The sequence below is a fragment of the Suricata suricatta genome, chromosome 8 (genome assembly GCF_006229205.1).
Source record: "Suricata suricatta isolate VVHF042 chromosome 8, meerkat_22Aug2017_6uvM2_HiC, whole genome shotgun sequence".
Taxonomy (NCBI): domain Eukaryota; kingdom Metazoa; phylum Chordata; class Mammalia; order Carnivora; family Herpestidae; genus Suricata; species Suricata suricatta.
Window position 1 is genome coordinate 134,754,822 of NC_043707.1, and position 15,110 is coordinate 134,769,931.

At 46.6% G+C, this 15,110-nt stretch overlaps 1 protein-coding gene across 5 annotated transcripts in view; it reads right to left on the reverse strand.

Annotated features, from left to right (window-relative positions):
• UBE4B (ubiquitination factor E4B) overlaps positions 1-15,110 on the reverse strand; it is a 108,740-nt gene that overhangs the window by 43,842 nt on the left and 49,788 nt on the right. For 3 of the 5 annotated variants that reach the window (XM_029950017.1, XM_029950016.1, XM_029950018.1), the window contains 3 exons: positions 11,156-11,243; positions 9,793-9,937; positions 7,973-8,201 (listed from right to left, as the gene is read on the reverse strand). In XM_029950017.1, coding sequence (XP_029805877.1) covers positions 7,973-8,201; positions 9,793-9,937; positions 11,156-11,243 — 462 coding nt within the window. Of the gene's footprint in view, positions 1-6,174; positions 6,325-7,116; positions 7,528-7,972; positions 8,202-9,792; positions 9,938-11,155; positions 11,244-12,501; positions 12,579-15,110 lie in introns of all 5 variants that reach the window. The other 2 variants (XM_029950020.1, XM_029950019.1) reach the window with 2 other exon arrangements.

The following is a 15,110-nucleotide window of genomic DNA, read 5'->3' on the forward strand; positions in this document are numbered from 1 at the left end:
TACAACACGAAGCGCCGTCGTGATCAGTCAGGACCACTCTCCGAGGCCAACGCCAAACATGGTCTCAGGGGTTGGGGTGAGAAATGAACGTTTAGACCAGCCGTCAGCCAGTCACACACCAAACCCGAGGTTCCCCTCACAGACTTGCTGGCTCTGCACAGCAGACGCACGGAGAGTGATCGCGGCACAGGGAGAGGGCAGGAATTTTACGATGAAAAGGAAATGAGAGAAGATAAACTTAGCCCAAAAAATTAGATAGGAAAGATGATAAAGGACGGGAAGAAGATCACGGACTGAAGAGACCAGACCTTCTTCAGCGGGGGCGGTTAGAGGCTAGAAAACCACAGGCCCGACAGGGTCTGAGATATAAACAACACGCTTTGCAGCCAGATGCGCACACATACGTAACTAATTCTGACATATATACATATTTTATAGTTGACCTTAGAATTTTAGAAAAATTCAACTGACCCTCGAACAACACAGGGATTAGGGGCGCCAGCTCTGCGCGTTTAACTTTTGTCTCCCCAGAGACGTCACTGACAGCCTACTGCTGACCAGAAGTCTTATCAACACAGTCTGTTAACATGTTACTCCGCATGTGTGCCGCTATATACGGTATTCTGACGCATACTCTTAAGTATTATTCTTAAGCTAGAGAACAGAAAATGCTATTAAGAAAATCATTAAGGAAAATACATTAACACACACCGTTCTGTGTTTATCGAAAAAAGTCCACGTACATGTGGTTCGAACCCTGTTGTTGAAGGGTCAAGTGGAGACATAAGTGACCTCGAAAGTATGATTTAACATTTAAAAGATGAAAACCACGCCTCCAGAAGTAGAAAGGGGGAAAAAGACATATTTACCGCACAACCTTGGTTTCAATCTAACTGCAATTCTTTCTTCCTCTGCCTGATGTTAGTGACTCAGTGACTAGATCATCCCCTACACTGGCAAAGATGAACTTGACCAACACGCTTTCCGTACACACGACTGAGGCTGGTCTCCCTCTGAGTGGCTCTCGAGGAAGACAGTGAAAACAGCCCTCCTCCTGTTTAAAATGAAAGACTTCAGCTATACAATTTCCTTGATAATGAGGCCCAAATTTTCTCCATTTTTCCATTTCTGAAATGAAAAGCACCTCACATCGGAGGTCGACAGGTCCCTCCTGTCGCACGGGGCCGGCGCGGCCCAGCGCCCACAGCAAGCACGTGGGTGTCCGCGTGGAGTCGGCGCGCTCACGGCGTGGCTGCTCCCGCACTGAAACCGGGCGGCGTGGGTTCTATTCTTAGCCAGAGCTTATCATTTAATTTTAACTGACATGTGGCGACCTCAACGCCAGCTGAGCCATCTTCACAATGATCTCATGAAGAGTGACAACGCCATGTAGAAGGACTGCCGGCCTTACGCCGGGCAACGCAAACCACGGCACTCAGGATATATTAGAGAATTTTCAAAGCTAAAACAAGTGGGTACATTTTGGTGACCACTGAAGTGACACTTCAACTGACTTTCAAGAAGACAGGAAGACCAAAAATTGAAATAAAACCTAACCGAATTGGAAATGCAGAGAAAATTCCAGTACTTGGTCATATATTACAAATCTTAGACTCAATCCCAACGTAGGCCATGGTCCCCCAGCGGGAAAGGCAGCTGGTCTCAACGATGCGACGAAATGGTCTTGACCAAAACTGACAAGGGTCTTCAGGTTCAAAGTGAAAAGCGTTGGACTCACATTTTGAATGTGACACAGAAGGAGAAAGCGGTGTCATGTTTATATGTGTATGTTCCGGCCACCAATAAACATTTTTTAAATTTTAAAATGACATTTCATTTTTTTCCCTAAAAAAGTCATCACAAAGTTCCTGATGCTTTTACAACTGTGACACATGGAATATCACACTGGAAAGACGTCACATTTAAGGCCTACGAGTTATCTGCAAAGTCACACTGCCCTCTGGGAGGATCTGTGAGCCGTTTTCTGACAGCTGCATCAACAGTCCAATTTAATGTAATTAGTCTGCATAACAGAAACACAGCTGGCTGCCTCTGGGAACAAAAACACAATGAACATCTTCCGGGGAGTCTCCCATGCATTAGATCAGTCAGTGCAAGCCAAATCCCATTGAAACGCACCAAGAAAAGCGTTCCTTAAAAAGATTCATTTTATCTATCACGCACTCTCCTATTTACTCATTTTTTGGAATGCGGACGTTGGAGTTTTGTGTTTTCTCACTGCAAGGCCAAGTCAGAGCTACGCAGGTTGGAGCAACATAAATGCATCGAACAAAGGTTCGGTGTGCCTTCTTTGTGGCAGGCACTGTTGCGGGCTCCGGGGGGCGACACGGCACATCGACGGGAACAAGACCCTGCCCGTACAGCCAGTATATTCTAGAGGAGAAGGGAGGACAGCCCAAAACAGTACAGAAATGCTATGAAGAAAAATAAAAGCAGAGTCCGGTGACAGAGATGGGCAGTAAGTGCACGTGTGTTTTACACGCTGTGTGATGCGACCCTCTGACGAGGGCGTGTACATGGGGACCCCCAGGGGGTCAGGGGAGCAAGCCACGCAGCCATATGTTGGGGCCAGCCGTCCAAAGAGAGGACGTAAGTGCAAGGGCCTAAGGCAGCGGGGACTATGCTGAGTGAGGTCAAGAACAGGCTCGTGAGGGGCGCCTGGGGGGGTCAGTCAGCTGAGCGTCTGACTTCGGCTCAGGTCATGATCTCACAGTTCACGGGTTTGAGCCCTGCGTCGGGCTCTGTGCTGGCAGCTCAGAGCCTGGAGCCTGCTTCCGATTCTGTCTCTCCCTCTCTCTCTGCCCCTCCTCCACTCATGCTGTGTTTCTCTCTGTCTCAATAATAAATAAACATTAAAAATTAAAAGAAGAAGAAGAAAGAAAAGGCTTGTGAGCAGCAGAGGGTGGAGGCACGAGGAGGCACGTGCACCTGGAGAGGAGGAATGCACACGTGTGCCCGCGAGCACGTGTGCGTGACGCAGGGTCTCGTGCTCCAGGGCGAGGCTTTGGGTTTACTCTGCGTGACAAGGGACATTCCTAGAGGCTTTCGAGACAGATGGAGTAGAACTATTTCCATGTTTTATCCCCAAGGAGTGACGAGCAGCAGAAAGAACAGGGTAAGTGTCAACATTTTTCATGACTTGCTAATTTTCCCTTTCTCTGTTCACACAGGTTCACGACTGACGAGACTTCCCCTCCTTCGGGGAAATATCTAAGAAGTTGAAATCGGATTTCTTCCCCGTTGTCAGGGTCCCAGGAGACAACCGGGAGCGTTCTCCGCAGAGGACCTGCGACACTCCCTTCACGACAAGGCGCTCGCTTCCCCTGTGCAGGCGCCGACCCCCAGCAGATCCTTCTAATCCCTACAGCCCCCTTCACAGCCGGCCACGGAACATCACGCAAGGAATGTTTTGTTCTACCTTTCCTTCTTCTAAAGTTTTTCAAATGTTTATTTTTGAGAGGGAGCATGCCTGCGCGTGTGCACAAGTTGGAGGTAGGGGCGCAGAGAGAGGGGGCCAGAGGATCTGAAGCATGCTCCACGCTGACACCAGAGAGCCGGATGTGGGGCTCGAACCAAAGTGAGACACTTAACCAACTGAGCCATCCAGGCGCCCCAGGAATGTTTTACTTTTCTTAAATTAATCCTTTTCATCACCGCTACAGATAATCAGCACGCGAATGTATTTCCCAACTACTTCCTAAAACATGTGTCCCGCATCCACTCCAGCCTCGGCTCCACCAGCCAAGCAGAAGGGGAAGACAGATGCGGCTGCTGATTCTTTCTTCTCCACCGCTAATTTTCCTGGGCAAGGAGCATGAGCTGCAATTGCTTACTTCACAGTGAACAAAATATTGCGAAGACCAATTAGCAAGGCGGGAGGGGCGCCTGGGTGGCTCAACTTAGGCTCAGGTCATGATCTCACCGTTCATGGGTTCAAGCCCCGCGTCGGGCTCTGTGCTGACAGCTCAGAGCTTGGAGCCTGCTTCTGATTCTGTGTGTCCCTCTCTCTCTACCCCTCCCCTGCGCACGATCTGTCTCTCTCTGTCTCTCAAAAATAAATAAATGTTAAAAAAAAATAATAAAAAAAGAAAGGGGGAGAAAGAAAATAAGTATTTACTTCCTGATCAAACTAACAAGGCTTTTTAGGACCTCTTCTTGGTTCTGACCCTCCAAGGATTCCCGAGTTCCTCTCTGTGTGCTTCAGTCAGTTACCAGCTTTTCACCCATCCTTTCACATTGTTTGGAAGTTGCCCAAATCTGGATAGATCCGATTCTGTTTTCACAGCCAGCAAAGGGCCTGCCAACTGAATGGAATTTTGTAATTACCGAGTAACATGCTGGTGCTCCCCTGCCAAGGAACGGAGTAGATGCATAAACACTGGGCAGCAAAATAACTAGTATGAGGAGCGAGAACGACACAGGTCCTATTGGGAGCACAGCGCTGGAGAGAAGCAGGTGAGTTCTGGACTCAGGCCCTGCCCCGAACCAGTTATGTGATGGACCGCCCCATCGCTGGGCTCCTTACGGTAACTGGGAGGTGGAAGTGAGGATAAAGGGACACGGTGTGCAGTGTGCGGGCTCCGGGTCTGGCACCCGACGCTCCATAAATATCTGGGGCTGATATTTCACCGTCCGTTCTTTCTCCTTGTGGCTATGGAATCTAGATCAGAGACAAGGTCAGGATGCTGGGAGTCCAGGGCTTAGAGTAAAAGCAGCACACGATCTGCTATCTTCGTGAAAGCATGGAACTAAATAGGCCGGGGAGAGAGAGCATTTCTCCCACAATTTACAGTAAAACAGATAACAAAGCACTTTTATCGTGCATGGAAACTGATTCCTAAAAAGGATGCCTGCTCGGGGCACTTGGGTGGCTCAGATGGTTAAATGTCCAACTTCAGCTCAGGTCATGATATCCCCGTTTGCGAGTTCAAGCCGCGTGTCGGGCTCGGTGCTGACAGCTAGCTCAGAGCCTGGAGACTGCTTCCGATTCTGTGTCTCCATCTCCCTCTCTGCCCCTCCCCATCTCATGCTCTCTGTCTCTGTCTCAAAAATGGATGAATAAACAAAAACATTTTTTTAAAAAAACCGATGCCTGCTGCCTTACTATAATCAGGCAGGAGGACATTATCGACATGAAAAAGACACTTCTACCTTTGGGAAATTTACTTGAGAAAGGGTAGTATAATGTTCAACCTAATACAAATATCAGCGCTCCTGAATCAATACTCAGCCTTGCACCCACACTCCTTTCCCTCTTTATATACTCTCTCTAATGATTCTTCTGAACACTGCCAAATTTAATGAAGTGTACCTAACTCCTACTGCTGTCTCTATTTATAGCCTGGAGCTATTTTTGAACAGTGCTGGGCACAAATACCAAGTCAGTCCAGTGGAAACTTCGATTTAAGAGCAAAATTTTAAGACAATGAGTCAGAGGTTCAGAAAGAAGGTGCTATTGTATTTTCTTGCCCAAAGTCACCTAGGACCTCAAATAGTTTTTCACTTGGTTTTTGGGGGGGTGGGGGGGCATTCAGCAGCATCGTGATCTGTGTTTTCACCTCTGCTGCCATCCCTAAGGCTGTCTAAACAAGGGTCTAGCTTCACTGAGGCCAAGGAGGTGATCGGTGAAAGTGTGAAGGCAGATTCACAGTTCTACTAGACAGTTCGGCCTCATATGCTCTTCGACAGACTGTCCGATGGAGCTGGGCTGGAAACGGGGCAAAGAGACACGCACACACGGTCCCGGCCCCTCTGCCATTCCTGAGTAGCAGCAATCCATGCACCTGTCCGTAAGAAAACATGCCTCCCAGAATACGTGTTGCAGCTCACAAGAACACTCATCTCAGACCTCAGGGTGGGGGAACTCGAGGACTGATCCTTAATCTGCTGCTTGTACTTCTGACACATGATTCCACGTACAACGTCCTCGAAACTTACTGGGCAACAACGATGAGGAAGTTCCCCGGTGCCACGTGACCCCATGTAAGGACCTGGCACCTCGGTACATGCAGGTTTCCCACATCTTAACTCTCCAGCCTGCCTCATCTGACCCTACGCTGTTTAGATTCAAAGCACAGCCCTGATGAGCACTTATGAAAGTTAGTTCCTAAGCACCTACGCACATGCAGGGGTGAGACTCCATTCCTCCGATACCTGGACCCAAACTGGACACAAGAAAACTCATCACCACCACCACCACCTTCATCATCACCATCATCACCATCATCATCATCTTCTTCGTCTTCGTCACTACTGTCACCAGAAAGTGCGAGGAAGAGGAAGGAGAAGGGACTGTCGTACATACTACCACAACAAAAGCAAAAAAGGTCATCAGGGAACAAAGGAAAAACAAGTGAGGGCAGGCTTTTGCAAGGGCTGTCCCTTTTAAATTACACGTTACACTAAACGTTCTGTCTACTGACATGCAGAGAATCAATTCACCCCCATCACATAAATGCACAGGTGTGTCCCAGGCGCGGCAGGGGGCGGCGGGCAGTGGATTAGTGGGATGCTGATGCTGACGCTTTCTGAGAGGCTCCAATCAGAGTGTCAGGGCACAGACGCTGGCCCGGCCCCAGTGACCAGAGGAAAGGGGCACCAGCCCAGACCTGCTCCCACCAGCCCTCGGGCTGACTGCATTGCAACTATCATTGGCAAGAGTCCAGAGAGCTGGAAAGTGCCCCCGTGAGCGCCGGCTCTCAATGCAAACTGCCCACAGCCGCTGGAATTCGTTTGTAATGAGGAATGACACGTGAGCTAGGTTTCAGAAAACGAAGTGACTTCCTGTTTGTTTGGGTTTTTTGGTTTTTTTTTTTTTTTTTGGTACAGTAAGGAGGAAGAGTGAGGGGCAAGAAGAGAAAAAACAGGGACAGGCGACGGAACACCCACGCTTTCCACTGTTAGCAAAGCCTGGCAGAAGCATGGAGTCCGGGTGGGAGCCGACCAAACGAGTTAGACACACGGGTTAATAACCCCAAACGGAAAAACACACGTCACTGAGGTCAGTGTCACACACCAGTTCTTCCAAACCGAAGTTAATCGCCTCTCCCTGCACCGCAAACACGCACCCCGCTCTCCTGCTGATTCCAGAAATACCTAGGAGAGGTCCTTAGGGAGGAGGGGCGTCTGCTCGCGGCCCTGGGCGAGGCGGCCAGGGAAGGCGGGCCCAGGCTGGAGGGTCTCTGTCGGGGAGAGCTGGCAGGCACCGCTTGAGGGCTACTAGCGAGGCCAGGGCGGCTGGGCGGGCTGGACAGACCGGCGACGCCTGGGGACCGCGGGGCAGAAGCGGAGGGCCCCCACGGGTGGGCGACCGTGTAGGGGCGATACCGTGGAGAGGCGGGCTGGCTCCCTGCGGCGGTCCCCGAGGCCGCGCCGTGGGGACTGAGGGGGCCGGAAGGCACAGCCGTCGGGCCAGCGGCACGGGAAGGGGAGGAGGCATAGGACGGGCTCAGCATCAGCACCGAGCTCCAGAAACTTGTCCTGGGAGCCGGGCTACTTTCATAGAGGCTGAATCCGAGGAGGAAGAGAAGAGAGGAGAGAAAATGGAAGACAAACTTGAGGTAAACAACGACAGCGGAAAATATGAAGCTCTAAAAGAACAGTATAATTACAGGTCAGACCTCTAAGCGTTCAAGTGTACTCATCTTTCAGACACTCTAAATCGTTACCCTCTACTGCTGCTGGGACCCGAAGGCCACAGTTACAAGATGACACAGGCCTCCTTCCAGGGAGTAACCTACTGGATACACAGCCATTTGTTTCTAAAGTTTACCAACAGCCTCACAGGGGGGAGCCAGACAAACTGACGCGTCCCGCGGGGATGAAATGCATCCTCCCGCCACGACTCGTGCCATAATCTGCGGGGCGAGGCCCACGAGGGAAGGGTCCCTTCTGTCACACGCCCCGCGGCTGTTCTAGCGCCGATTAGATGCGCAAAAGGAACCACACTGACCTAGACAACGAGCTGGCACCGAAGGAACCCAGGCCGCAGAACATGGGGCTGGCTCCCGGGTTGGAGCCGGTGCTCAGCAGGAGACTTCTGTCCGGGGACCGAGCTGCCGCCGCAATCGGCTGCGACGTGGCCGTCAGGCTGGCAAACGGGTTTTCATCTCTAGTCTGCGTGGACATCATTAGCACTTCCATTAAAATCTGGCCAATCAAGTCCTTAAAGTCGGAGAACACTGTTGGAAAGGCAGAAGAAAGAAGAGGTTACACACGGTTCCTCATACACACACACACAGTCAGTGAAGAAGCCACATCAAACCGGAGGCCCAGCGTGGTCACCGGACCGGATTCCGGGACAGCACGAGGACATCAGTAGACAACCCGGTGGAATCCAAATCAAGTCTGGAGGTGAGGGGATAGTAAGATCTCAGGTTTGACAAATACGGTGTGGTGACGTAGGAGGTGAGATTAGGGGAAGCCCAGGTCAGGGGTAGAGGCGGGAGCTCCCTGCGCTGGCTCAAACCTCTGCGAATCTCCAATCATTCCAAAATGCAAAACTTATCTAAAAAATAAGTGTAGCCAATGAGAGTCACTGCTGACGTACATTAACCGTAAAAAGAAACTGCTCCCAAATACAGACGTCTGTGTTTCATACTAGAAACAAAGCTGGGTTCATAGGTCTCCGCCTACACGTGTGTTACAGACAGTAAAACTATTAAACGCGAGGTTCAGAATATTCTAGGAAGGGGCTGACATTCAGTCACCATCTGGCTTTCTGGAGCCAATTCCGTTTTCTAGCGTTCTCCTCCTGGCAGCCCCCAAGGCTTTCCCGTAGGTCTTTAGATACGTTTTATCCACCAAATAAATAAAAGTTGTAACCGACGTTCATCTTGTCAGACCTGGTTATTAAAAATTAGCACTTATATGAGTACAAAACATAAGAATCCTATGGTTTACAATAAGATTTATCACAAGTGGCAGGCTTTGGAAACACGTGGGTGCTAAGCATGTCTACGACCAGTTAATAAGAAGACCCCAGTAAAATCAGAAATAAACGATCCACCTGCCGGGAACACAGGGGACTTTTCTTGCCATGGAAGATGGGCCGAAAAGGGAAAGATGATCTTTCATTCACTCATTTAAAGTATATCTATGGAGGGATTATTAAATGCCAGGCACCCTTCTAGGCACTGGGAATGTATCAGTGAGCAAAACAGACAGAAATCCCTGCCATCAGGGAGGTTACGTTCTAGCGATATGCAAAGAAACACGACCACGCCCCTCCTCTCTCTTCTGCATCCAAAGGACTGCTGGAAAGAGTGGCGGTGCCCTTGAATGCTGGGCTCTTGCTGGAAGTTTCATTAACCTGTTCTACAGTGCGGTTTAGTGTAGCCTCTTAAAATAGAACCCTGGGAACAGCAAGATATCAATACGTTCTATCTTCCGCAGCAATTCAATCAAGTTAATGTACTCCCTGTCCACACAGGAGTCAGGAGGCACTCAACGCAGGTACAGGGCATACAGAGCAGCTCTCAGGGTCCCTGGAGACCACTCAGCAGACTCCTACTTTATTAGAGACATTAATAACTTCAACTTGGAAACAATGGAGACCATTAACTGGCTTAATCCAGTTTTCTTCTCGAGAAATCACCAAAGTAAAAAACCAATGTATCAGTAAGATCAGTGGAAAGTGGCCAAACATCAAGAAGTATCTCTGATAGTCAAAACTACAACCCCTAAGGAAGAGAAAGTGCATGTGGGTAATATAGCCAGAGACGAAGATCTTAAGGTCTTAGTTTTCTCTGAACAGATGAGCCAGATTCCTACCTTCTTTTGGGTTCTGCTTAAACTGTGCAGAAAGAGAAGAGAGAAAGATGACGTCTCTGTCCCGGTCCTTCCAGGAGACTCGAAAGATCTTACAGACCAGCTGTAAGGCCTGTTCTTCGGACACTTCAGAACCCGAGGAAGGTTCCTGGTGGGGAAGAAGATTTGGGGGTTAATTTCAAGTAATTCCTTTATTAATGAGGGTATTTTAGAAATGCGTGCAACTGCTCACCAACGGACTTGGGGAATAAGAAGCTAGTGACTATGACTGCAAAGTTGTGATGTGCAGGTTTGATGAGTTTACAACAGAAGCTACAGGGGTGGGGGTGGGGATAAAAGAGCAGGAGAATTACCTGCAATCATCAAGGGGGTAATGTGAAAAAAGGATATGCCTACATTGTATTTCTTTACTTTCCTGAACTCCAAAGGACCAGGTAAACATTCTAGGCACAAAACCAATTTTTATCCAAAACGTTCTCCAGAATTTAATGTTACCCACTAGTCTCTATCACAGATAAAATATCATATATATATATATATATACACACACACACACACATATATATAAAAGACCTCCATCAACACGAAAGAACTCCACAAAACAAAGCATTGTGCCACTAGAAGGCCACAGTCCAACACAATCATCAAAACAGGTTGCTCAACCCTCATAATTTGCTGCACAGAAAGAGATGCAATTATCTCTACCAGTTCTACCCATGATACCCTGCAAAAGAAAATACCTTTTATTTAAAAAAAATTTTTTTTTATTTTGGGGAGGGGGAAGACATAGAATCTGAAACAGGCTTCAGACTCCAAGCCGTCAGCACAGACCCTGACACGGGGCTCAAACTCATGAACCACAAGATCATGACCTGAGCCAAAGCTGGATGTCCAACCAACTGAGCCACACAGGCACCCTAAGAAAACACCTTTTGCTAAATCTAGGGAACTAAGCCCAGATGATAACAAAATATAAAGACCTTAGCTTCTAAGTGCTATTGGATTTCATAGCCATTTTCCTCAGAATACTACTAAAGATGTGATGAATCTACTGGCTTAAGCAAAAAGATCAACAACAAAAAAAATTACCTCTAAGTACATTCTCATTACAAACCACTGATAAACACTTACCGATAAAAATACGGATCTGAAACAAAGGGAACAGAGGGATGTGACCAGATAAAAAGAAGTGAGCTACGCTCCCATTAGGGCAATCTAGGCTATGCATTTCTCCTCAAAAGAAAAGAAGAGGATCTGCTGACACGGAGTGGCCTGTTCTAACAGACTCCACGACATAAGAAACGACAGAGCATTTGTTTATATCACTGCACTAAGAACAGAAGCGAGGGTTTCATCTCTTACCAACCTTATCGCTGACGCTCCTTTTTTCTCTTCGATCGTTTTCGTCAACCTCCATATTTTCGATTCCTGAATCCACATCCACCTGGGACATGCTTTAAGCACAAAAGACAAATATGGCTTTTACCTTTTATAAATCCACCTAGTGTCAGAGCTGCTGTTTGAGGAAAAGTTCTTAAGTGTCAGACAGATCAGTCAGGAGAGCAAAATAATAAAGGTCCATCTTTCTTCTGATTAACTTTGAAGAGCACGTCATATATAGGAACAGAAAGAATGTTTGTATCTGTCTCTTGTACTTGTTGGACAGTGTTCCTAAGCTGTCTTAGGCTCACTTGCAAAAACAAATTAGAACGTATTTTCTATACACATTATTTTTAAATGGTCCATATACGATCAGGGCCTGACTACAAAAACCTGGTTAGGCACATGTATCATTTTCCCCACATTAGATAATTTCCCTAGCACCTGAAAAGACCGTCCTTTTACTACTAACATGGAATCACCTCTCAGAGGTCCAACTGCAATGTATGTATGTGTCTATTTCTGCTCCATTTGATAATTTGTCCCCTACCCCCACCCCCCAGAAAACATGCTATCTTGCTAACACTCCTCAGTAAATCTCGCCATCTGCTAGGTCAAAGCCTCTACCTCACTCTCCTACTTCAAGAGAGGCTTGGCCATTCTTGGCCTTTTGCTCTTGATACATGCTTAAGAATCAGCTGCACAGATTCCATAAAAATCCTGTTGGCATTTTGACTAGAAATTCATTGACCTGTGAGATCAAACTGGGGAGAAATGACATCATGTTGTTGAGTCTACCCATGGACAAGGGACCTCTCTCCAACTATTGAGGCCTTCTTTAAAGTCCTTCAATATACTTTTATAATTTGCTCCATGAGTCTTTCACTTCTAAACTTACACCTAGGTATCGTATATTTTTAAATGAAACTGTGAATGGTACCCTTTTAAAAATTAATTTCTTGTTGCTAGTCCCTAGTAATGTAACTGATACAGACCTCTTAAAGCAACTTGTTTCCTTACGCATAGGATTTACTAGGTAGAAAATAATTTCACCTCCAAATAACAACCGTTTTATTTCTTCTACTCCAATCCTTGTTTTACTGCACTGGGTGGGATCCCCGTGGGGACCAGACGTACACAGAGCAGCCATCTTTGTTCTTATCCCTGATTTTAAAGAGGGGGCTTCTAATTTCTCACCCCTGAGTGTGAGAGTTGCTGTGATTTCCAGAGAGATGTCCCTTATATTAGTCAGAACATGGTAGACTATGCTGCGGTTACACAAACACTCGGAATCTTAGCGGCTTAAGACTATAAGGGGTATTTCTTGCTTACGCCAAGTCTGGTGAGAGTGAAGCATCCTCACTCCAGCTTTAATCTATGCCATCTGCAATACACAGCCTCCAAGGTCACTGGAGCAAGAGAAGAGAGGGATGGAGGAGGAACATCGGCTCAACCGCCTTCACCTAAAAGTGACACATGTCACTTCCGCTCACAGTCTACTGGACAAAACTAGGTACTTGGCCCCAATCTAACTGCAAAGGAACCTGGAAATGCAGGGGAGCACGGGAAATATTTGCTCAACTCTGTCTCTGCCATATTGTCCATTTAGGATGCACCTTTCTGTGTCCTGTGTGTGAAGATTCTTATCATGAACTGATACTGAATTTTATCAAACTCTTCCAACTACCAAGATCATACGGCTTTTCTCTTTAGTATATAATGTGGTGAATGATATTTACAGATTTTCAAATGCTGCACCCTTGCATTCCTGGGATAAATCCCAGTTGCTCATGTTACGTTGTGTTGTTACTTTTAACGAAGCTCATGATTGAAATATCTGTACATAAATGACCTTACGTGTTTGACTGAATAAAGCTTCACAAGGGAAACTTCTAATGTCGCCAGCGCCCACATCAAGCAACAGAACATCACCAGCATCCCACAGGCCTCCCGCAGAACCCGCCCTGTCACGTCTGCGCTAGCCCTCGGTGGCCACCCCCCTGGCATCCAGCCCCACAGAACTTTCATCTCCTCTTCATGTGTGGGAGCATTTGATTTGTCAGAACCTCAGGACTTTTGCAAATACGTTCACGAGCATGATTACCACGTACTTTTTTTCTTTTATATTATTCTTGTCTGGCTTTGATATTAAGGTCTTGTTAGCTTAGTAAACTGAGTTGCTAAGAATTCCCTATTTTTTTTCATTATCTGGAAAAATCTGTATTTAACTGGAATGGCAGAATTTACCCATAAAAGTATATGGGCAAGGTGCCTTCTTTGGAAAACTTTTTAATTCTCCTTCAGTTGATTCATGGGTTTTGATCATTCAGGTTTTCTCTTTCCCCTTGAGTCCATTTTGGGAAACTTCTTTTTCTAGGAATTTGATTTTTATCCAAATTTTCATATTTATTTGCATGTTGCATATTTACGTTTTTTTCATGGAATTCTCTTTCTCAGTGACAAACACTCCTGAGTCCCCCCTCCGATGCTGGCATGGTCGTAAGTGTCTGACATGTCAATGAGCAAACAAAAGAGACAAAACAATCCTGTGTCGTGGAGCTTCCCTTCTACTTAGAGGGTGAAAGATAATAAACAATAAACATAACACTAAGTAAAACATACCATATAATGATAAATGCTATGGAAAAAATAAAGAAAAAAAGAGCAGGGGAAAGGCAACGGAGGGTGCAGGCCTTTCCACGTTAAACGGGGTGAGGCTCACGGAGAAAGGCCACATGAGCACCAACGGGAACGGGATCAGCCACACACACGCCCAGGGAAAGAGTTTTTATTTCCAATACCTAGTTATATCCCTTTTCCTTGTTTCGTTTATGTTAGAGCTTTATGTTTTCTTCTAAGGACCACGTCCGCTGCAACATGAAGCTCCTGATGTGTAACATCTGTTACTGTTCAGTTCTAGGTCATTTCAAGTGTCTTCTTTGATCTGTTTGAGAAGCATGTTCTGTTTCTTGTATTTCCAAATGAATGAGGGATTTGTAAAAAAAAAAAAAAAAAAAAAAAAAAAAAAAAAAGTGTTCCTCCCGGCATGAATTACCTGACCTAATGTCCTAGTCGGAAAACGTGACCTGTATGACGCGGCGCCCCCAAACGCCCTGGTCTTTGGATATTAGGAAAGAATGTGTATTCTCCAAGTGCACAGTGCAGAGGATTAGATCCAGCTTGTTAGCTGTGTATAGTTTGTCCATATGTTTACTGACGCTCATTCTTTCTGACCTACCGATGACAAGAGGGGTGTGTTAAAATCTCCCAGGGTGATTACGCGTCCTTTTCCTCTAGTTCTGCCGTGAGTTGCTTTATTGCTGCTGCTATCATATAAATAAGTGTATATACTTTGGAAACTGATAGCCTACTGTTAGACAGCACACAGTGCTTATTTCTAGAAATATTTTTGCCGTAAAGACTAGTTTATTAATGCTTACCCCAGTCTTCTCTTGTTTAGTATTTGCGGCATATTTTTCCCCTTTCACTTCCATCAAAAGGCTGAAAGTTCTAACCTCGTGATTCAGGTATGCCTTCTGTAAACAAGGATGCAGCTGGGTTTCGATTTCATTTTTAACCTGGATCTAAGTCTTTTCACTGTGATTCACTGCGATTACTTACCTATTTTTCATTTCTTTTCACCATCTTATTTTGGGCTATTTGTCTCTCCTTTAAAATTTGAGTTTCTTTCTTCCCTTTTTGAATTGACTTAAATCCCCCCAAACTCCCAACCCCCATCCCATATTTTCCCTTTACTGGCTTGGAAGGAAATACTCCATTCCTATTCTTTTAGTGGTCACCCTTGAAATTGTATCAAGTATCCTTAACTCAAAATCTAAAAAAGTTGGCCAGTATCTCCACTCGTCTCCCAAGCACACAGGGACGGTAGTGCTTGCTCCAAAGACCCCCCGCCCCCCACTCCCTCTGGCTCCCATGCTACT